General features: G+C 44.5%; 2 protein-coding genes across 12 annotated transcripts in view; one reads left to right on the forward strand and one right to left on the reverse strand.

Moving 5' to 3' along the window:
- PCM1 (pericentriolar material 1) overlaps nucleotides 1–6,646 on the forward strand; it is a 49,012-nt gene extending 42,366 nt beyond the window's left edge. For 9 of the 10 annotated variants that reach the window (XM_082237980.1, XM_082237978.1, XM_082237984.1 and 6 more), the window contains 7 exons: nucleotides 977–1,112; nucleotides 3,126–3,283; nucleotides 3,914–3,989; nucleotides 4,508–4,764; nucleotides 5,384–5,476; nucleotides 5,602–5,725; nucleotides 6,329–6,646. In XM_082237980.1, coding sequence (XP_082094106.1) covers nucleotides 977–1,112; nucleotides 3,126–3,283; nucleotides 3,914–3,989; nucleotides 4,508–4,764; nucleotides 5,384–5,476; nucleotides 5,602–5,725; nucleotides 6,329–6,354 — 870 coding nt within the window. In that variant the 3' untranslated portion in view covers nucleotides 6,355–6,646. The remainder of the gene's footprint in view (nucleotides 1–976; nucleotides 1,113–3,125; nucleotides 3,284–3,913; nucleotides 3,990–4,507; nucleotides 4,765–5,383; nucleotides 5,477–5,601; nucleotides 5,726–6,328) is intronic. The other variant, XM_082237983.1, reaches the window with a different exon arrangement.
- Nucleotides 6,647–10,666: 4,020 nt separating this feature from the next.
- Nucleotides 10,667–23,164, reverse strand: LOC309540882 (general transcription factor IIE subunit 1-like). 2 transcript variants are annotated; one of them, XM_082238260.1, is made up of 5 exons: nucleotides 22,769–23,164; nucleotides 18,560–19,013; nucleotides 16,415–16,616; nucleotides 14,273–14,496; nucleotides 10,667–11,988 (listed from the first exon to the last, which is right to left on the reverse strand). In XM_082238260.1, the coding sequence occupies exons 2-5, from the start codon at nucleotides 19,005–19,007 to the stop codon at nucleotides 11,606–11,608; spliced, it is 1,257 nt and encodes a 418-aa protein (XP_082094386.1). In that variant the 5' UTR covers nucleotides 19,008–19,013; nucleotides 22,769–23,164; the 3' UTR covers nucleotides 10,667–11,605. The 2 variants fall into 2 exon arrangements, with proteins under 2 accessions (XP_082094386.1, XP_082094385.1); XM_082238259.1 differs by lacking the exon at nucleotides 22,769–23,164 and having other exon boundaries at nucleotides 18,560–19,558.
- Between the last annotated feature and the right edge of the window lie 548 nt (nucleotides 23,165–23,712).

Genomic DNA, 23,712 nt, shown 5'->3' on the forward strand with positions numbered 1-23,712 from the left:
TAAGACGTTCTTTAAAACAATTGGGAAGGGAAAGGCCTGCCTTCAAATCTCCCTCTAAATACAATATTAATCATTTGTTGAAAAATCATTTTTCTAGCCACCTTCATTTCACTCAAATAGTGAGAAGCAAGATCATTGGAGGAATTATTCTGCAAAAATTATGCTCCTAACTTTCCGTGAGCAGAATTCCACTCAAAGGATATTCCAGCTGGTGGGAAAGGGGATGTTTGACTTTTCGCTAATTCCTTTTTCCCTGTGGTGGTCCCCTCCAAAAATCTGCTCAAGAAGGTTGGGAAACACTATGGAAGCATGCCACTGGGGACTGCAGAGGGAAATTAAATATCTCCCTCTACCTTTTAAAAGTTGGGAGTGTCCTTTGGATTGGATTGATCCAGCAGAGGGTCTACTCTGGTGGAAGGGGTGTAGCTGTAATTTTTTCTACTCCCTTCCCTGCTGCCCCCAACACCACCTCTTGTGCTGTAGCAGAAGGTTTGTAGCAGATTTGTGGAGTCTGGGGGATTTAGAGGCAGTGGTGAATTGGCAGAGTTCTGTCAGTCCAACTTACTGTCTATCGCTGATAGTGTCCCCATTGGCCCACTCCGTGTATAATACACAATGAACAGGAAATGACATTTGGGTCTCTGTTTATTTTCCTTTTCAATGGCATGGAGCAGTAAGAAAATTTTATCTAAACATTAACAGCCTACACAGTGCCTACTTGGAAGCTCACAAACGGGGCATGAGGTTGCTACACAACCTCTTCCAAAAGAAAACAGTTTAGGTGTTTGAGTTCACAAAACATCTATTTGTCCAGGTTTCTTCTCCTTAGTGGTGTTTTTGACTTAGAAAATTCTGTTGTAGCATTACTCCCTCCAGTAAACAATATGAGATGTGCACACATTTATGTCTAGTGTAAATTAAATATGAAAGCTGTAACTTTGACATTCCAGGTAAGATTCATTTTCTTTATGTCTAGGACAAAGATGAAACTGAAACTATTAAGCAAGCTCATGAACCTGCAATATTCAACAACAGGGAAGCCCCAAGAAGTACAAGATCAGATGCTTCTGACCAGGAAGAGGAAGAGAGTGAAAATTGTCCAGTATCCATAAGTAAGCAGTATTCATTGCTTTGATAAGCAGCTTCACACAACAGTGTTGTAGCTTTATATCACCCATTACCAACCCATCACCCTCCAGTTGTTTGGGAAAAACTCCCATCTGAGTTGCATGGGACTGATGAGAGTTGTAGTCCCAAACATCTGGAAAGTACCAGCTTGGCAAAGTCACCAGATGTATGCCTTCCAATGCAACATGTCTTCAGATTAAAAAATTTCCTTATTGGACTGGCCTATTAGTGAGTCAAACTGAGACTGTAGCCTCAGGAGGCAGGTAAGGCTGTGTGTTTCTGGAAAATTGGATCTCCGCCTCCCAGGGTCCCCTGCTGTCTGGCATTTCTGCAGGCCGAGGCCTGTAGCAGCTTCACATGGGCTGCAGCATCCTGCTGACGCAAGACTTCTGAGTGCTCTGCACTGCTGCCGCTTTGCCTTGCTCTAAGAAAGCTGAAGGGGAGTTCTTCTTCGCAACAATGCATTTATAGGAGGTGGTTAGAAGACCATCTGTGCTGTTTTTGCTCCAATGCAGCACCCAAAATATTAAGATGCAAAACTCCCAACCCCAAGACAAAGAAGTATCATGGTGGTAGTATAGACAGCCTCTTGGCCACCTCACCCAGAATGCATCTCTCTGAAGAATTTCTCTCCCTTGATCCTTTTTGGAGTGTGTCAGGAAAGAGAGCAGAACAGGAGTTACACACTGGTGTTGCCCTCAGCTGTAGGGAGGGGCGGATGGGAGAGAGAAAAGAAGGAAGAGGGGCTGTTGCAGGCCAGAATAAAAGGATTACAAGGAATGATGTCCACAGCAGCCTTTTACTTCTGTATCTTCCTATGGAAGGTAAAGCAAGCTTCTCATCAGTTTTAAAAGCAGCTTGGACTAAATAGAAAGAGCCTCAGGCGGGTTCCCTTTTCTTTTGTGGTCCTCGATGGCATTTGGATGACTAGCTTGGTTCCTGTGGATGCTTACGTTAGGAGTAAGCTGCACTGAATATAGTAGGACTTATTTCAGAGGAAACACACATTGGACTGTGCTGTTAAATGTCCCATCTACAGTGCACAACTTGCCTCACTTTCTGTTTTCCACATCTAAAAATATTTTCTATTACAATTACCACAGCAGCCTAAATCCAATACAGTGGTACCTCTGGTTACGTACTTAATTTGTTCCGGAGGTTTATTCTTAACCTGAAACTGTTCTTAACCTGAAGCACCACTTTAGCTAATAGGGCCTCCCGCTGCCGCCACGCCGCCAGAGCATGATTTCTGTACTCATCCTGAAGCAAAGTTCTTAACCCGAGGTACTATTTCTAGGTTAGCGGAGTCTGTAACCTGAAGCATATGTAACCCGAGGTACCACTGTACAGAGCTAAGCTTGCTTAAGCCATTGAAATCAGTAGACTTTAGCATGACTGATTTTGTGTTGCATTTAGGTCAGTGTGGTCTCTAGCGGTAAGAGGTGCAGAAAATATGACCAGAATCCAAAGATCCACAGAACTGGTTCTGTGCACCAAAGCTATTTTGAAACTGACCAGACCAGGGATCCCCAAACTAAGGTCCGCGGGCCAGATAAGGCCCGAGGGCCTCATTTATCTGGCCTGCAGCAACTGCTGCCGCCGTCTGCTCTTACTGGCGCTGTGCTGTGCAACTGCCCACTTCCGGGTCGGAGGAGTACTGGAAATAGCTTGTGCACAAGCGTTATTTCCGGTGCACATCCAGGTCAGAGGAGGCCCGTGCACATGCGCACAAGCTATTTCTGGTGCTCCTCTGACCCGGAAGTGCGCTGGAAATAGCGTATGGGCACGCGCCCTCCGGCCTGCCACATGATCGGCGCTGGAGACACCAGCCCGAGACGTGGTAAGTTTGCTGACCCCTGGACCAGACTCTCAAAAGCAATTTGTGATCTGGCATGGAGCGCTTTTCATTCAAAAGAGAAATCCTCCAAAATTTCACTAGGCATGCCCACATACTGCATTTTGCTATATGTTTCAAACTTAATTTCATTTAACTTTAGGTTTGTCTAAAGCAGAAACCCAGGCTTTAACTAATTATGGAAGTGGGGAAGATGAAAACGAAGACGAAGAAATAGATGAATTTGAAGAAGGACCTGTGGATGTCCAGACTTCCCTCCAAGCAAACAATGAAACTACAGCTGAAAATGAACAAGAGCAGGTATTGTGATTGACAATGCACAGTGAATTTCAGTGATGTATTTATTCAAAACACCAACGTGTGGGGTGTTTTGTTTTATAAAGAGCTTCCAAGTTGGGATTGATCAGTTTTCCTTACTTTCATTATCATCATTCTGATAGCCTCAGTGATCAGTTCCCAGAAAAACCTATAGAAGTGTTTGCTGAATATCATTTGGAAAACTTGGCTCATGACATAGTTGTTAAAATCCATTTGAACAGTCTATTGTACTTTGGAAAGATTTATTAACTTGCTTAACTGGATAAGAATGCACAAAACTTGTACATTTGTCTAAAGGTCGGAAACTTGGAAATCCAAATCAGCTAAAGATGGGAAAGAAGGTGGTGGCTTTATTAATTAATCAAAGCCGTATATATAAAAAATCAAAATAGAATGGCTTGAGGATGTTTACTCAGCAGGATGTAGTGGGAAACAATTTAATTTCAAAAAATTATAGATTTTAAAGTGCAAGAAATTTTATTCCTATAGACTGGATAACTTAACTTGCCAACAAAAGTCATTGCAGAAAACACTGGAGCTTTGTCTGCTTACAAATATTTAAACCCTCATGCTTTTACTGTCTTGATCAGCTTAAACATCATTTCCTCACAGGTTTTGCAACCCAAACCGGAGAGTCCAAATGGTTGCCAGATGTTGCCTACTGAGGACAAATCTGGAACTGATAACGGTAAAATGATTTTTAAGAGAAACTGATTTATCTGCAATTGTTGAAAAAATAAATGTGGGGAATGAGAACACTTCAAACTACTGTGGCCGTGTTCATAGCTATACTATGTTGTAAGATCTATTCCGCCGTTGCCAAGATAGGATGAGCCTGAAGTTCACAGGTGAAATAATTAAAAGGAATGCTTTTTCTTAAGCTGACTAATAATATTTCACTCAAGTGCTGTTGCAACAGATATAAAACCTGCTTCTGTTCAGAAGTTCTAATTTAATGAATAGTTTGTGCTGATGAAGATAAAGGATAACAGACAGCAAAGGCGATTATATATTCTGGGCAGATGTCTGGAGTCTCAGTGCTTGTAAAATGTAGCGTTCCTGCCTTGGGAGAAACTTGAGTAATGTTCACATGATCTAAGCTAGGTTCAGCTCCTTTAAAACAACAAGAGGGGTTGAATCACTAAATTGGAAGGGGAGGGAGAAGAGAAGATGCAGTAAAATGCTGTGTGTGTGTTTGCTTTTTAGGTGACCAGGATTTACCTGCTGCTGTGCCTCAGTATCTGAATGTATTAGAAGATCAGCAACCTTCAGCTGCAAGAGGTGCCGAAGATCTTAATGCCAGTGCTGCATTAACATCTGAAGAGCCAGACTCTTCATTAGCAGTCAATGAAAGCCAGGCGTTGGACACACTACATGGGGAAACCAAATCTTCATCAGGAACTCCTGAAAGCTCTGTGGTTGGCAGTCCCGATACAGAGTCTCCCGTATTAGTGAATGAATATGTATGTATTACTCAACATCAGGTGCCGTTTTGTCATTTCTTTACAATATAAACTTATTTAACTTGTGTAACAAAGTGGATCAGAGAGTGCTCAGTCTTTGGAGCTTCACAAAGGTGTGTTGCTTAGTAGGCAAGACAGGATAGTTTAAAAGCTGTAATAGATTTTACAGATGCATTTGTGCATGGCTCTAAATTGCTTTGGAATGCAGTTTTGCCTAAAAAGCATTGTAAAAGCTGAAACCTTTTCCACCCTGCCATTTTATTTTTAGCATCTGTTCTTGCTGCTCAGAACATGGAGACAAGAAGGAGGGTCCACATAATCCCCCCCCCCAATTCCCATAGGGAAATAGAGGTTGGCTCCATAGTGCCCACCTAAGCCCTTTTGCTCAGACCATAGCTGTCAACTTTCCTCTTTTCTTGCGAGGAATCCTATTCAGAATAAGGGAATTTCCCGTTAAAAAAGGGAAATGTTGACAGCTATGGTTCAGACCAGTTCCTGCACTCAAAAGAGCAGGATTTCCCACCTTTAAAAAACCAAAAACTATGACCTTGATTGGTGTGGTTTTAAAATTTTCATGGAAATCCAAATTACAAGACAGTTTAAAATATTCTGCCAACAGGAAACTGGCTCTGGAAACGTCAGTCAGAAATCAGATGAAGATGACTTTGTAAAAGTTGAAAAATTGCCCCTTAAACTTGCAGTCTACTCAGAGGTACGTTGCTTGAAATTCATCTTATTGAGAGGTGTACAAAACAAAGATTTTATTTAATGTATCACTCACAGGAAGTGAGCAATGAACAGTAATTTTTGAAAATTAACGTGTTAATCTGTTTCCAGGAAGAGTTAATGAAAAAAATGGTGGCAGAGGCTCAGTCCAACAGTATCACTGAAGAAATACTCTCTGGTGCAGAAAGTCATGGTGAAGAATTAGTAGGAGATCCTCAAATGCTGAAGGAACCTGGTGAGAATCTTCAGCTTCCTTCCACATCCTTGTCTATCCTTGCATGGCTCGACTCCTTTTATTTATCTTAATCTTGCTAGTCGTAATTCACTCAAGTGCTGTTGCATAAAACTTGACGTGAGTTCAAGTAGTAGGTTCAAGTGGATTCAAGTAGGCTTGGAAAAGGAGGGATCAAGATTCAGCAGTTCACTTTATGTTCAAACTTGTGACATTTTGACTGTTAGTTGAGGCATGGGGAGATATTTATATCCATTATGCTAATTTAGCTTGCTCTGATCCTGTGCAGGTGAGAGTTGGACAGCACCCTCTCTGGTCCCTTTCTTCTGTTCTGCAATTTTATTGTGGGGTCCAGAATGCTACAGGTGCTGCCCCACTAATTTCAGCAGGCTAAATGTGGTTAAATAGGGGTCTTCTCAGATGAATGGGAACGGGTGAGCAGAAGCATATTATAAAGTGCATCTGGGACACTCACTGAATTGGTCATATATCTGTGCTGACTATAGTCTGCAAAGTGCTGAGGGAAGCCCTGACCAAACATTAATTTTTAAAAAATGTTTTATTTTATTGTTTCTGAGCAATGATCAGTGTTTTCTCTTTTTACAGAGACTACAGGAGCCCAAAGTGCATGAAAATGACATCCAGGGCTCTTTCTTGGCCTATTTCATCTGCAGTTGCATCTAGAAAATTGCTACTAAACTTCATGTGTTCTAATCTGTACAAAAAATGTAAATTAGTTTTTCACACATTGCCTTTTAGAATAGGCATGCTAACTCCGCCCCCCGCCCCCCATAAAGTCTAAACAGCTAAAACTGAGTTTTCAGTCTGGCTGCACAGTTCGTTTCTGTCTTGTCTTTTTTAAAAGAAATTTTATTGTGATTTTAGCAATTTTAAAATGTAGTTTTAAATAAAGTTTGACTTGTACGTAGGTGTGGATATGACGCTCTGTGAACAGACAGGTGTTAAAAGATTTAAGGAGATAAGTGGTGTTGAATCATTTCTTTTACTTCATTGCTGCAGTTTATTAAGTGTAAAACTTCCTTTTTTCCACAGGACCAAAGTAGTGGGTTGGATGCAGAAGTGTCATCCTGCATACAGAAATGATCTTCCAGTCATGGAATAACTCTTGAGTTAGAGCAGGGGCCAGGAATCTCCGATCCCAATTCAATTCAGTGTGCCAGTTTAAACTTTTCTGTCCATGCCAAATCCATGATGGGGATGAAAATTACACACACCCTCACCTATCAGATTGATCGAGTGGGGATGGATGTGTGATGAACCCCCTGCCTCAACAAAACCAGATTTTTCGATGGACTTGTCAAGGGTCCAGGACAAAACCAACCCCAAAGCTGTCAATCTTTTTTTCTCTTTACGAAAAAAGGACTTTCGACAACTTTGGGGTTGGTTTTACTTTTTTGAAAGATGGCAACCCTAAAATGCAGTAGGTAGGGCAGTGGGAATTCAACAGGTGCAGGATCAGGGCAGCCACGCATCTGGATGGAATGGGCGTGTCCATCATCCGAAAGTCCTTTTTTTTGTAAAAAGAAAAAGAAGATTGGCAACTGTGGGTTTCGTCTAAAAAAGAAAAAAAAGCTTGACAGCTTTGGGGTTGGTTTTACTGTTTTGAAAGATGGTAACCCTAAAACACTGTTTGGTCCGATCAGGCAGGACTCTGACGTTCAACGTCCTGTTCTCACGGTGGGCAAGGCTGCTCTCCCAACCTATGATTCCCTATAACCGCTATTCAGAGGCATTCTACCTACCTCATTGGAGACTAGTGCATAGCCTTATCATCCATGAATTTGTCTAAACCCCTTTAGAAGCCATCCAGAATCTCGACCATCTCTGCATCTAATGATTGCAAATTCCCAGTTTATTCATTTTGTCTGTCTGGAACCTGACGGCATTCGGCTTCAATATTCTGTAAACATCAGATTTGATACTGTAAAGCATGAACCTACATGTTGACTCCAGCTACAATGAGCCTCAGGCAGCATGGCTGATGATCAAGGATTATAAGACTTGTAGTTCCACACAGGGTTGCATGTTTCTCCGCCTAATTTTACAGGTACAATGCAGTCTAGGGTCAGCCCTATTTTTAGCTATGCAGATTATATGAACCACCTATGCAGACCAGCTGCTTGCTGTTGATCCTGCCAGTTTGCCTTCGGAAAGCAAGTTGTATATGGGTTTGCCCCTCTTCTGCCATGTATCCTAAAGGATTTTGGGTGGATAAGATATTACTCAAGCAGAATAATGAGTCACTTGGGAATTAAAGGCTAGATGGGAGAAACCCTTAGCCAAAAGTCTTAAGAGCAATACTACTATGCCCTGAGGGCCTATGCAGTGTAAGATATTCATGAAATTAATTACAGTGGGAAGAAGCCTTTCAAGTGGTCAGATAAGAAGAACAGGAGGATTTGGTGGTGGTGTCAGCTTTTTTTCAGTGCAGGGGCCATGTTGCCTCATGGGCTGCATGTTCATGATGGGCAAGACCGGGAGCCCAAAGTGGAGCAATAGATGTGACTGTTTCAACCAAACAAAAGTTGAGACGTTTCTATATATCTCCATCAAAGCAAGACGAATTGTCACAGTTCAAGGACACATTTCAACTAGGTAAAAGTAGTCATGAAGGGCACAAAGAGACAAGTTCATTGCCGCTGTTATTTGAAACCCAGTATGTAGGTTTTTCACTACAGTGGGACCTCGGACGTTGAATGTAATCTGTTCCGGAAGGACTTCCGTCTTGTGAAATGTTTGAATTCCGAGGCGTGGCTTCTGATTGGCTGACAGCTAGGCTTTTTGCAGATTGGAAGCCGTGTCAGATGTTTGGGTTCCGAGGAATGTTCAAAAACTGGAACACTTCTAGGTTTTCAATGTTCAGGAACGGAGTGGTTCAAGAACCGAGGTTCCACTGTATTATTGTGCACATTAAATATAGGGAAGAATCTCAGCACTGTTAAAAGAAGCGTGAATTCTAGCACATACGGCTTTCATCTTGTAAGGCTATGGTGGAAAAGTTCTGTTGGTCGAAATTTACCTTAAGCCGCCATTTGTTCTATACGGAAGCCCTATTTGCAAACAAAAAAAGGTGCCATTTTAGTGTTAGCCACTCTTAGGAAACAGACTTAACAATTTAGAGTTTGCTTTTCTGCACCAATGCAATGTTAACCCTGGCTTCATCTTCCACTGATAACGCAGTAGCACTTCAGAGGGAGAAAATATCAAGGCAGCGACACGGGGGTATGGGAAAACCTTGTTTTCTAAATAGTGAACTACAGTCACCTTTAACAAATACAGTGTGGGCAGGTTAGTAGGAAAAGCAATAGACTTATGGATGCTACACACCTACCACAGTATTGTACTACATCAGAATGCTGCTGTCAAGCCTAATTCCAGCATTGGGAGGGGCCCCTGTGGGTTCATATATCCCTGAAGATGCCACATCAGCAACCCCTGCTGTGGATATTTTTCAAGAGTAGACTTATACCTTAAAGTGTGAGAAATGTGGAGGATCAAAGTCCCCAAAAGAGCTTCCAGCCTTGGGGGATGACTGCTGTCTCTTTAATTAATCCAGTAGGCGTGTTCCCAGTGCACTCTCATAATAATATACAATAATATATAACCAGTAATCCAGCATTAATTATACATTTTCCAGGGATTAGCCTACCATATAAAAATATGACGCCAGCTGGGGATAGATTTAGAAAAATGTAAATAGGAACTGATGCTCAGTTGGTGTAGCAAAACCTTTTACGGTATTGGTCTTAAGTATGTAAGCTTGTCAGCCACTAGACCCTTTGTCACCTTCAAAAACCACCTCCTGACAGCTGAGGGACACAGCAAAGGGATGGTATCCACAAAATACCACAAACCACTTTGACGTAAAGAACAATGGGAGCAAGACAGAGGCTATGAAATTAAACCTACCCAATGGACTAGAATGTGGTCTAAACCTCCCTTTAAATCCATATCAGCGAAAAGAAAAGAACTTACTCTGAAACTCACAGGCGGTTCCTACACCACAGAAACAAACTAATACGCCCAAGAACCTCACCAAGATGTTGGGAGAGGCTGCACCTGTATAAGCACATACCTCCACATGTGGTGGAAATGCCCTAAAATCCAACCATTCTGGACAGCAGTCCTACAAGAGATAGCGAAATAACTCAACAGGTATTAGAAGTCACCCCAGAACTGGCCCTACTGAACATATTTCAAATTCATAATAACTCCACTCATACAGAGATTATAACCCACCTACTCTCAGAAGCCTCATAGCCAGACACTGGAGTGACCTGTCAGGAGTAAACCTGGACCAATGGTATCAAATTATACGGGAAACAGCCTTACTAGAAAAGCTAGCCAATAAACTGACATGGCGACAAATAGGATATCTTCACCCCAATATGGCTGCCCTCTTAACATATACACAGCCCAACAAGACGAATCCACCGACAGCATATGAATAAATATGGCTGACCTGACCCAACAATCTCCCCCCATATGTAAACAAACCCCAATGCAGACAGCCAACCACACCCTGCCCCCCAATACCTCTTACTTCCAAGGAAATGTAATAAAGAGAAAGAGAACCTACCCAGTTGACGCTTACACAAAGCCCCACACGTACACTGCAAAAAAATATAGGTCTCACCATTCCCCCTTCCCCAACCTTATACTGTACCCAGCACTAAGGTCTCACAACAAACATAGCTGATTTGTAAGAAAGACCGTACAACCTGAAGACGACAAGGCATGCACTTTTGTAAATCAAGAAAATATTTAATAAAAATAAATTGATATATTTATATCAAAGTATGTAAGCTTGTGAAGATGCTGTTTGATACTTCAGTGCAAAATGTTAGGCCAACACTACATGTTTCACAAAATCCTCAAAGGTATTACTGGAGAGTTGCTTAAAAAAACACAACAACTTGCCAATTAATGTGGGCTGTGGAGTTTATTCTACAGTATATCCTTTCCTTTCTGCTTATTCAAATACATACAGACCTAGACAGACATGCTTGCATACAGAGCATTTATAACTACCTTTCTGTCAAGGCCCCCAGGACAGCTTACAATTTCTAAATATCAAATCAAGTAGACGATGTAAAACATAAACTGGTCACTGGGCTGGGCAGGGGGACAGTGGCACTCAGTTCAATTGGGTAGGCCCTGATATTATCTTAGCCTCTGTGCCTTCTTGCAGGGCAGTTGATGTCTGACCTGTTTTTTAGTTATTAGAGCAAATGGCAGAATCTCTTGCTCAACTGATAGCCATTTAGGAGACAGTGAATTTCCTTGGAACCACAGCTAGTAGCTATCACAGGACTCCATAAAGGCCACTTTCCATCAGCATTTTTTGCTCTCCCAACCCCCTAAGCCATAGCCAAGCACAGCATCTCAGCATCTAATGGCTACAACTCAAAGAGAGTCTTGATCTCTTCATTGCAGAGAGAAGGCAACTTTGATGTGCTTTAAAAAAACCAAAAAAACTAACTTGCTAACTGGACAATCGCCATGTTGGAGGTTTTCTGGACATAACTCTATTTTTGCTTAGTAGGTTTCCTTGAGAATTAAAAAGGATTCCAACCTTAAGCTTGCAAGGCACATTATATATATCCTCTTACAAGTCACACAATTTGGATTTACAACTCTCTTTTTTTTAACAAAAATGCAAAAGTAAACACTCCTCGTTTCAAAATAATAGACTCAACCTCGCTTGACTTTTAGATAGTTAATCTTCCAACAGAAAACAAATAGACTGTTATAATGGACATCTCAAATGCCATTCTTAAACAAAAAGCACAGTAGGTTTTCGCCTTTTCACCTCCATTTGCACAAAAGGGTTCGTGCAAGCCATCAACCTGATTCATGTGCTTACTCAAAGACAGAGTGGAACACCTCCTGCCCAACTTTAATGTAGGCATCTCGCTCTTCATCTGTCATAAATGAAACCAGCTCTGGCTTTTCACTCACTTCGCTGTATAAGTGTGGCCGTCCAGCCACAATTACGGTCGGATTTAGAACTATTGGCTCCTGATCCTTTTCTAGACCACTGCCGGTGGTGTTGACTGCAGTTGGTTTGGCCTCTTCCTCGGACTCACTGGTGTCGCTCTCTGACTGCTGAGGTCCATTTTTGTCAAAACAAGGGGTCTTTCCCGAAACAGAGAAAGGGATTGACTCGTGGATGAGTAGAGTCCTTAGTACTTCATTGTTAATGGAAGGTTTCTTGGGAGAGTCTGCCACATCCTTAGGCATTTCTAGTAAGGGGGGGGGGAAAGAAATACAGTTAAGGTAGCTCTTCACCATGTTTAATCTACCATCCAAATTGAGAGCAAAACTTGTTCCAGAAGGCACTAGATCTAATGGGGTCAGGTTACACTCAGGAAGCTGACTTAGTCACCTTTGGAGAGACTGCAGTGGCTACATAGAGGAGGGGAAAGAGTTTGTAATAGCCATTTCTAGATTCCACAGGGTAAGGAATCGGGCAGTGCTTTGTTTTTCATTTATTTTATTAAGTCCCCAGTGAAAAGTTGAATTGTGCAGACACAGAGTGCCTCTGAAGCAGGTCAGAGCTCTGCTACCCAGAGGTACAGATGGAAGTCCAATCTCGTAGCTGGTGAATGCCCTTGTTGAAAATGTGTGTTGATCCTTCAAAGGGAAGAAGCTCAAGATATTGGGATATCTTTTTCTGCAACCCCCCTGAGTACTGTGAAACATCAAAGCAACCGGGCTTTAGTTTGTAAAAGCAGGGTTTATTATCAGAACAGTTTGTTAGTTAATAAAAGTAATTTAGCGTTGAGTAGGCGCTGTGGGTTAAACCACAGAGCCTAGGACTTGCCGATCAGAAGGTCGGCGGTTTGAATCCCCATAACGGGGTGAGCTCCCGTTGCTCAGTCCCTGCTCCTGCTAACCTAGCAGTTCGAAAGCACGTCAAAGTGCAAGTAGATAAATAGGTACCGCTCCGGCGGGAAGGTAAACGGCGTTTCCGTGTGCTGCTCTGGTTCGCCAGAAGCGGCTTAGTCATGCTGGCCACATGACCCGGAAGCTGTACACTGGCTCCCTCGGCCAATAAAGCGAGATGAGCGCCACAACCCCAGAGTCAGTCACGACTGGACCTAATGGTCAGGGGTCCCTTTACCTTTTTAAGTCAAGCTTCAGTGAACCATCATTCCTATAAATAAGACCTTAGCTGTGGCAAAACCCGTAGCAACTCAATTACTCTGGAATTGGACTAATATGTATCTATATTCACCACCCCTGTAATTTATGAGAAGGCGGTCAAGAAAAGAAAGCAAATGCCGACCAAGTAAATATAATTTTCTGCCAACTTAAGCTGTATACTTTGCCGCAGTTGGCTATGCACCCTAAAGTTTCCTCAGATGAATGATAATCATATTGGGTGTGCCCCTTTCACAATTGAGCAACCGTAGCTTGACACTAATTTATTGGTGTTTTCCAGGAATGGGATGTTTGAAGCAGCGGCATGAAGTGTCTTCACACTTTCCTCTTGCAACAGCAGCAGTTGCAGCCAATTGCAATTGGCACAGGCAGGGTGTTCACCAGCCTTTTCATTGCTGCTGCTTGCCAAGAGAAAGCAGGGCAAAGCACAAGCAGCTCAAATCTGGGTCAGCGCAACGGAGCCAACCCAATCCTCCTTTGCCACAACACACTCGGCACCCTGTCCCTCTCCAAAACTGGCTGTAACACAGCTTGGGAAGGCAGGTGAGCAAGACCTGTGCTGGACCACCTACTGCTACTGGTTAAGTCAACCTTATCGTTTTTAGTTGTGGACCATTTGCAACTTCCTCCTGGGTCAACTGCATCATTTACAGTGATACCTCTGGTTACGTACTTATTTCGTTCCAGAGGTCCGTTCTTAACTTGAAACTGTTCTTAACCTGAAGCACCACTTTAGCTAATGGGGCCTCCCACTGCTGCTGCGCCGCCGCCGCCACGCAATTTCTGTTCTCATCCTGAAGCAAAGTTCTTAACCCGAGGTACTATTTCTGGGTTAGTGGAGTCTGTAAACTGAAGCATATGTAACCTGAAGCGTATGTAACCCGAGGTACCACTGTGCATCTATTTTGTTTTAGGATTTATAGTGCGGTGGCCACAGGCTGTAAGCATTAAAAAACAACAACGCAACTAGCCCACAATTCCAATGGCAAACGACTGCTTTGGTGATGTCTACCTTGCCGCTACATTGACTCTTGTTTGCTCTCGAGTATCTGCATCTAACCAAATGCTGCTTGAGAGCTACTGCTGCTTTAGAGGTTGGGTATGAAAACTGGTTTGAACACTGGGGAGCAGAGTCTGGCCAGGGCGAAGTGTCCTTCTCAGTACCGACAACATCTGGGACTCCTTAGCTAAGCAAATGTGGTGCCCTACAGCTTCCCTGTTCCAAAATGCAAGGGAAAGGGGGATCGACTGACAGAGGAACAGCAATAGTTCAGCTACCTCCAAAGGGGAAGTGCAAACAGCATGGAAATGGAGCACTTTTTAACAGCAGGTGTGAATAATATTCTTGGAAGATGGACTCACCGACACTAGTAGAAGCCACAGCTGAAGAGGTCCCCTTTGTGGTACTTTGGGTCATCCATACAGGTTGCCCTTTGACTGCCTTGACCATTGCTTTCTTCTTAAGTCCAGACTTTTGGATGTCAATAACAACGTTCTGGACATACATGTTCCTGGTATAACTCCTGGCGGCCCCTTTCTTAGGGCAACGAGGCAGCTCAGTTTTTGAACATGGATTCTTATCCAAGCTAAAAATGTACACGTTAGTCTTGTCACTGACATTCTCGTATTGCTTAATAGACATGAATATTTTAAGTGTACGGCTCTGATTCAGACAAAGTTATACTTTTCCCACACCGCAATTTAATAGGGTTATGTCACAATTATATTCTAAGTCCCATTGGCTTCGGTGGGTCTAAATTGGAACAAGATCCTCCTTTTCTGCCCCCCTGAATATTGTTTTAGCTTATTCGTTCAAGGTAGCCAGCAAATTATAAAGAAACACAATTTATTTACTACTCCTTGTTAAGAACTCTAGTATGGCTTAGTAGCAGTGCTATTTTTCTAGAAAAAGAGGTGCTGGAACTTACCATGAACTCACCTTGTTCTCTTATAATGGCAATGGCACCAACCTAAAAGGTGCCAGAACCAAGTTCCAGTGTGTTCCGGCTGAAAAAAAGCCCTGCTTCGTAGCAACCCTGTTTTGCAGGGCTGTTGTAAGGGACAAGCCAGATATAGGTTGAAAGGCCTTTTTCATCTAAGAAGTGCTTTATTTGTGATTAAAGCTATAAAAGGTCACGTAAGAGAATCTCAGAAATGGAGGCCAGAACAGTCTTTTGTGAATCTCTTTTATATTCCTAAATTAAAAGGCTATTGCCCACACAATTTAACAACCTCATCTCAAAACTACACCGTTAGGAATTATTATTGTGCCTTTCGTAGCTACAATTGCTATACACACTTAACCGGGGAGCAGACATGCCTAGTATTCCTCTGCTCAGAAAGGTGCTACCCTATTCTAGGGATGGGGCAGAGTTCTGCCTTCAGCTGGAATCAGGGCTAGCAGCATCTCTTCCTTATTGTGGGGACAGAAGCAATTATGGGCTGGGCGCTATTTTCTGCTTGGTACCGTGACAGCAAGTACTAAACAGTGGCCTAAGGTGCAAGAAAGGCAAGGAGTACTGTTATGAGCTAGTGGGTGCCAGACTTCTAATCTCTATAATCCTAGCAAGTGTTAAAATATCATTCAGGATGGCTTCCTCACGAGGTTGATGCCTCCGGGTAGGGTGGCATGGGACAGGCAATTAAGAGAGAGTAAAGGAAAGGCAGCTCTGTACCAGACAGCAAATGGGTGGGGCCATGGTGCCAGCTTGAATAAAATATTGGGGGTGGGGGCAGGAAATCCCTGCCCCACACCATTTGAATGGCAATGCCCATCAACTTGGAGGGAGGCTCGGCCCCTTCAAATATTTTATGGTTGGGGTGGGGCAAAGGGACCCCGGTCCCTAGGAGTTGGCTCCTATGCATGGTCTCCTTCTCCAGCTATTAGACAGAGAGAAGGACAAAAGCGAGAGTTGACTGCCATGTGACCTAGAAGCTAGAATGGGGGAAGCTTCAAGCTGGAAGGGCAGATAAGAAGTCATGGCTGATTTTGGCTTGAATCCAAGGCTGTGGCCATGGGAGAAACAAGACCCTCGGGGTGTTGATGCTGTGAACCCCTCCATCGTAGGCTCAGGGCGCAAATGTATGTAAATAAACCATATATCATAAAGACACCACAGTCTCTGCTGTGCCTCATTTCCTAAAGGAAATACGTATGTAGAGAGCTTTCCCATGTAGAAGCCATTCTGGTTTTCACAACCACACCAGAGTTGGGGTGAAATACACAGATTTCATTCCACTTTGCAGAAGTGGGGTCGGACTGTTCCACCCATCCTAGTCCAATCACATATATAACCACCCATATATAATCATCCGAGTCTTGTGGTACGATGCTACGAAAGAAGAGCTGCTGTCTATTCCAGTTAGAAAGGCAAGCCCGAGGTACAAAATTAGTTGGGGAAACCATGACAGTTCTCCACCCCCACCCCAAAATTGTTCAACTCATCAACCTCTACTTCATGCTAGTTTTTCGCTTGGAGCTTGATAAGTTTAACGACATGTTACCTTCTTGCCAGTTCCGGTATTTCTGTAGGCTGGGGCTCAAGGAGGTCACATGGCAAAACAATGTCTTCCGTTTCACGGAGCAACTCAAAGATGGGCTCCGTCTGTTGGTTGAATTTGGCCAGCAGAGTTTGGGCATCCCGTCTGGGCAGCGCAGACACATCTTCCTCAACTTCAGTATTGCAGTAGGTGCAACGAAATGTCCCTGACACATAAACAGAGGTGAGGCGATGGGAGGGGGAACCTGTGGCCCCTCCAAATGTTGTTCATTTCTAGTTCTCACCCTCCCCAGTCATGGACCACATTGGCTCAGGTAAATGGAAGTCCAACAACTTCTAGAGGGCCCACAGGCTCTCAGCAGATTGCTGCAGAAATCTAAAGTCCAGCACATAAACAGATCAGGACCGTAATACCTCAAGGACCGCCTCTACCCAGACCCTGAGATCATCTTCTGAGGCCTTTCTTCATGTGCCTCTGTGATGAAAGTTGGTTTTGCTGGACCGGTTGGATCAACAAGTGTTTTTTTTTCTTTCTTTTTCCCCCCTGCCAGCAAATGGTTAATGAATTGGCCGTGGTTCCAGAAAGGACAGATTAAAAGGAGAGGATTTGTAGAGAGTTGGTGAAGAGGGTTGGTTTTGAGGTTGGGAGATAGGTAAGGAGATAGGTTGAGGTATAAAGAGTGAATGGGAGAAAGAGTTGGTTCTGGAAAAACAACTTCCACTCTGAGCATATGATGAAGGACGGAGTGTGCTGTCCTGTAGGAGGAAGAGACTGGAATTTTACTGGGAGGCAGAGGTTGAGCCAGGAGAAGTAGGAGCTGGAAAAGAACAGCCTACTTGGGACTCCAATCTAGTTGCGAAGGGAGAGATTCTTCTAAGGAAAAGAATAAAGGGGTGTGGAGAGCCCTTTGGTCTATTACTTAAAAGTACCTCAGGAGCAGGAGTGTTAAAGGGGGTGGATAACTGAAAGAAAGTATCACCATATAAAGGAACCAAACCTATAACACAAAAACAACTGAGGACGAATTAAAGTGAAATCGCAATGTATTCTTGAAGTAACCTAAGTTTAATCCATTTGCGTTATACACTACCTTGCTTTAAATAAACCTTTATTGTTTATTTAAAGAAAACCTGACTGAGACTCCAACTTACTAGTTATCCCCTCACAAAGGTCCCCCGCAGGATACTCTGGGCTAGAAATTTAAGAGGAAAGGAAAAAGAAACCTTCAAGTAAAGGGTTATTCAGTGAGGTGGGGGCAATTTATCTAAGTGAGAGCGGGCCTAAAAGTGTCAATGCGCCCGTTACAGCCTCCTCAAGAGGTCCAGAGGGTGGCAACACAAAAAACGGGCCTTTTTTTGCAGTGACTCCCCTTCTGTGGAATGCCCTCCCCAGGGAAGTTCGCCTGGTGCCTTCATTACACACCTTTAGGCAGCAGGCAAAAATGTTCCTTTTTAACCAGGCCTTTGGCTGATCTGATTTACATCCTATGCCCTTTTAAAATGTGTTTGTTGTTGTTGTTGTTGAGGCGGGGTGCTATTGTTTTTTTTAATTTTATTCTTATTATATATTTTGTGGTTTTATATCTTCATTTTATTCTGTGAACTGCCCTGAGGCCCCTGGGTATAGAGCGGTATATAAATTCATATAAATAACCCAAAGACTACCCTCGCTCTTCAGATCTCCTTTTAAAAGATCTGCAACATGGGGTTGCCAGCTATGCCGAGTCAAACCATTGCTCCACCCATAATGGGGGATGGCTCTGTTGGTTAGAGCATGGTGCTGACAATGGCAAGGTTGCAGGTTCGATCCCCCGTAAGGGACAGCGGCAGTATTCCTGCATTGCTTAGACTTGGGCTTGGACTAGGTGATCTGCAGGGTCCCTTCCGACTATGATTTGATAAGATCCTATCTCAATATGGCTCTCACTAACTAGCAATGGTTATCCAGGGTTGAAGGCAGAAATCTCTCCTAGACCTCCCTGGAGATGATGGAAACTGAAATTGGGAACTTCTGCATGGAAAGCAAATGCTCTATACCCCCTGAGCTAAGGCCTTTCCCTGCGCAAACAATTACAATTGAGGTGCATTTTTATGTTCCGGCGTATTTTCTAAAGGATAAGAAGCAAACGACACAGATGCAGCAGTTTACCTGTGAAAGCATCAAACAATTGATTCACTTCCAGGTCGGTGTACGCATTTGAGCAGGCGGGACACTTGAAGGACGATCGGGTGGTGGAACGCTGCTCGTCTGCCTCAATCTTCCGGCGCATGTGATCCAGCTTGTACTTCGCCACATGCACCAACACCTTGTAGTTAATGTAGTAGTAATTGTGCCTCGCGCTCTTCCCGTTGCGGCCTGTCTCCACGCGCATGCGCAGCTTCACAAGTTTATCGGCCTTGAGGGTGTTCAGGACGGTCCGCAGCTGCTTGCGCTCATACCTGAGGAGCAGCAGCAAATCGTCCTCCTTCACGCATGCGTAGCGGATCAAAACATCGAGGGCCAGCGCATGTTCGGCTCCGTAGAAGCCACGCACCATGTACTTGGCCAAACGTTTCAGGGCTGTGGGGACTTCGGTAATAACATCTTGGCCCCCCATTGGTACCTACATTATAATCAGGAGCCAAGGCGGAATCAACACAAAGGAAAAGAAGATAAAATCTGTCGCAGTTTCTGAGTATTCTTACTGAAGAGTTTATACCAATGGCTTCAAGATCCATAGTTTAAACCCAGAGCTCTCCATGGGGGAAGGGAAAAGGGGCATCAGGACAAGGAGGTGTCCTTCTTGAGGAGATGAAGGATGTTTGGTTAAAAAAAAAAAAAAAGGTAAAGGACCCCTGGATGGTTAAGTCCAGTCAAAGGCAGCTATGGGGTTGTGGCGCTCATCTCGCTTTCAGGCTGAGGGAGCCAGTGTTTGTCTACAGACAGCTTTCCGGGTCATGTGGTCAGCAGGACTAAACCGCTTGTGGTGCAATGGGACACCATGACAGAAACCAGAGCACACAGAAACACCATTTACCTTCCCACAGCAGCTGTACCTAATTGTTTACTTGCACTGGCGTGCTTTCGAACTGCTAGATTGGCAGGTGCTGGGACAGAGCAACAGGAGCTCACTCTGTTGTGCGTATTTGAACCACCAACCTTCCGATCAGCAAGCCCAAGAGGCTCAGTGGTTTAGGCCACAGCGCCACCCGCTTCCCTCAAGGCTATTTAATCAGGCATTAGCACCTCATAGAAGAAATGTGGAGATCGAACCCCTCACTTGCATTTTCCCCATTGCCCATAATTCCTCTTTAAAGTTTTTCAGGCATGGATGAGGTACCTGTGTGTCTCCAGAGGTTGAACTACAATTCCCACCATCCCTGACCATTGGCCATGCTGGCTCCAGATGAAGGGCGCTGAAGCCCATCAGCATCATCCTGAAGTGTTGCGGTTCCTGCCTTAGGGATTAAGTTCAACAGGGCACTCAGAGCTCCTTCCGCATTCTTCAGGGGGAAGTTCCATCAAAGGACAACGGAGATGCTACTGAAAAGGTCACATTCTGACCACCATTTAGCAGTTGCCAAAAAGCCACAGAAATCCTAGTAGAGGGCCTGCTGTTGCAAATCGGGATTCCACTAAATTAAAATCAACCTCAAGGTCTTGCCAAACACTTGAAAATCTCTGCGGTAGCGAGAGATGTGCAGTGGCAATAACCCTACCTAGGTCCTACATCAGTAACTTCCCTTCTCAAGTAGGACTTCAAGTGCTTTCAAACCCCAAGACAAGATGTGATTGCCGTGCTCTGTCTGCCATGAGGAAAAACTGAAGGGGCAACAGGAAACTTTGGCACCAGCCATCCTCTATAACTCCTATTCATTCCAAAGGGATGTCTAGTGCGACCTCTGCTAAGTAAGTCTGTGGTCGCACAAATATTTCCCTGACCATTGGGCATGCTGGCTGGGGCAGATAGAAGCTAAACAACAACATTTGGGGGGCACAAAGAGTCTAGAATAGAAATAGCACTCCTTGGGCAACCTGCATGTCAGCTACGTAACTGGTGCAATGTGTACCTGAACAGGGGAGAAGCGGGACCATCTGGGGCAAGCCATAATACCACAACTTGGAGTCACCTGCCAAAGGCAAATATTGCAGGAGGATTGTCCGGCAGGCTAGGGACAAAGGTGAGAGCTGTTTCCTAGTTCTGCTGGATCTCTCAGCGGCGTTTGATACCATCGACCATAACATCCTTCTGGACCATCTTGAGGGGCTGGGAGCTGGGGTCACTGTCATACAGTGGTTCCGCTCCTTCCTCCTGGGCCGTGTCCAGAAAGTGGTGGTGGGGGATGAGTGTTCAGACCCTTGGGCTCTCACTTGTGGGGTGCCTCAGGGTTCTGTTCTCTCCCCCATGCTTTTCAACATTTACATGCAGCCACTGGGAGAGATCATCAGGAGGTTTGGGCTGGGTGTTCATCAGTATGCGGATGATACCCAGCTCTACCTCTCTTTTAAATCAGAACCAGTGAAGGCGGTGAAGGTCCTGCGTGAGTGTCTGGAGGCGGTTGGAGGATGGATGGCGGATTGAGGTTGAATCCTGACAAGACAGAAGTACTGTTTTTGGGGGACAGGAGGCGGGCAGGTGTGGAGGATTCCCTGGTCCTGAATGGGGTAACTGTGCCCCTGAAGGACCAGGTGCGCAGCCTGGGAGTCATTTTGGACTCACAGCTGTCCATGGAGGCACAGGTCAAATCTGTATCCAGGGCAGCTGTTTACCAGCTCCATCTGGTACGTAGGCTGAGACCCTATCTGCCTGCAGACTGTCTCGCCAGAGTGGTGCATGCTCTGGTTATCTCCCGCTTGGACTATTGCAATGCGCTCTACGTGGGGCTACCTTTGAAGGTGACCGGGAAACTATAACTAATCCAGAATGCGGCAGCTAGACTGGTGACTGGGAGCGGCCGCCGAGACCATATAACACCGGTCTTGAAAGACCTACATTGGCTCCCAGTATGTTTCCGAGAACAATTCAAAGTGTTGGTGCTGACCTTTAAAGCCCTAAATGGCCTCGGTCCAGTATATCTGAAGGAGCGTCTCCACCCCCATCGTTCTGCCCGGACACTGAGGTCCAGCTCCGAGGGCCTTCTGGCGGTTCCCTCACTGCGAGAGGCCAAGTTACAGGGAACCAGGCAGAGGGCCTTCTCGGTAGTGGCGCCCGCCCTGTGGAACGCCCTCCCATCAGATGTCAAAGCGATAAACAACTACCTGACATTCAGAAGACATCTGAAGGCAGCCCTGTTCAGGGAAGTTTTTAATATGTGACATTTTAGTGTATTTTTCATCTTTGTTGGAAGCCGCCCAGAGTGGCTGGGGAAACCCAGCCAGATGGGCGGGGTACAAATAAATTATTATTATTATTATTATTATTATTATTATTATTATTACGGCAGACCAAAGAAAGTCATTATTCACAGAGCTTACAATCGATTTATGGACTTAACTGTCATGGGATGGGCTGATGGCCTGTTAAATATGGGAGGAGATAAACTAATGGATTAAATTTAATTTATTATTTTTAGGCCCATCAGCAGCTACTACTAAGTAACCAAGCGTAGGGCCTTCCCCATCGGTGAGCCTCCAGGTGTTGGCTACCACCTCCCTTTAGCCATGTTGGCTGGAGCTCTTGGGAGCCAAATCCAAAAAGATTTGAAGGCCATCGGTTTGCCAACCCTGAGGAAGATAGAACCCACATTTGCAGAGGCAGCCTAATTCTGAATGCCGTATCCAAACTGGTGACGACAACAACAGAAGGAGACCTCATGTGCCCTGCTTGTGTGCTTCTGCAGCAGACACGGGAAAGTCGAGTTCTGCAGATGGCGGCCGTCTATCTGCCATCAGCCTCAACCAGCACAGCCAACGGTCAAGGAAGATGAGATTTGTAGTCACAGGCCCTCCATCGTCATACTGGAGGCATTGTTTGAAATGCTACCGTTTGAAACAAAACACAAAGCCACACAGACTTTGGGTCCAATCCCTCATCTGACCAGCATGGAGAGCGCATTGATAAATCTGCCTTTGCAAGTCACAAACTGTGACGCAACCATTCTACCTTCCACAAAGCTGGTCTGATGAGGTTGGTTTCAATGCGTTCCTCCCCAAAACTCCTGTTGCTATGGATAGAAACATTAATTATCCATGGCAAGTTGGAAGCGAGTTCAGAGCAGCGAGTTCATAACATTCCCATGATAACAATCTACTTCCACAGCTAATAAGTGAAAAACTGGTTTGCCATTAAGACTTGGCACCTAACAAGCAACTAGTACAGCCTCAGGGCAAGACTGAAGAAACAGTTCTTGTATCCTAGCGGCCCTAAATGCTAATTACCTCCCTTTGTGGCGGCAGCAGGAACTTCAAGATTGCCTAGGTCTCAAGATGCTTTTCCAGGGCTCCTCCCAGCCACCTCTCCTACTTCCCTCTCCTTCTGGAGTTCCTTAGCCAGCACTCTTAAATTCTAAGCACGTGATAGGAATTCAGAGGAGTGGGGCTGCTTGACAGCTGTTAATAAATCTCTGTTGCAGCCCTGCTCGCCTGCAGGTGATGAAGACATGATTGCTCAAGTAGAGCCGGCCAGGTGGAGGCTGAGAGGAGCTGAGAAATTTGGTTCCGCCAGCTTTTACAACACGATTAAAGCAATATCGCAAGAGCTTGTGCAACCAGTGCAGACTATGACTTAACAGTCGCCCGGGCTGCTTGACTCGATGTGCATCGTCGCCTTGCCTTTTGCCACTCGGCGATTCCTTTCTAAAGTGGGGAGGGAGGGAATGTGGACTTTTAAAAGACGGTGTTGAATAATGCCATCCCCTGAGATCAGTGATGCTCTGCATTTCCATGCACTACTCTGTTCTCCATCTGGGACCCAGAGATCTGTCTCGCTGACAAATAAAGGTGGTGCCATTTAAAGCAGAGACTTCGCCACTTCTGAAGCATGTTCCCTCGTGCATTTTGTGAAATGCTGTCTTCACCTTATTGGTCGTCTGCAGACCTTCAAATTCCGGAGACATACAACTTAATCCAAATGATAAAAGGAAAAGAAAGCCTGCTTATTATTACATCTTCCATTTCTTTTATAGTAAGCAAAAGCAAGACAAAATCAAAACCAGTACCTGTTCATTATAAGATATACACAGAAAAGTATGGTAAATTGTAGCATAAGACGAGGTGGGTTTTCCCCCTCCAGAAATCATGTTTAAAAATTCTGGGTCGTCTTATACATGGGTAGTGCATTGTGGGGATGTGTGGCGCCGGAGATTGTGATTGGTGGCTGTGGC

Source organism: Podarcis vaucheri, assembly GCF_965113315.1.
Source record: "Podarcis vaucheri genome assembly, chromosome: 9".
In the NCBI taxonomy this organism is placed as follows: domain Eukaryota; kingdom Metazoa; phylum Chordata; class Lepidosauria; order Squamata; family Lacertidae; genus Podarcis; species Podarcis vaucheri.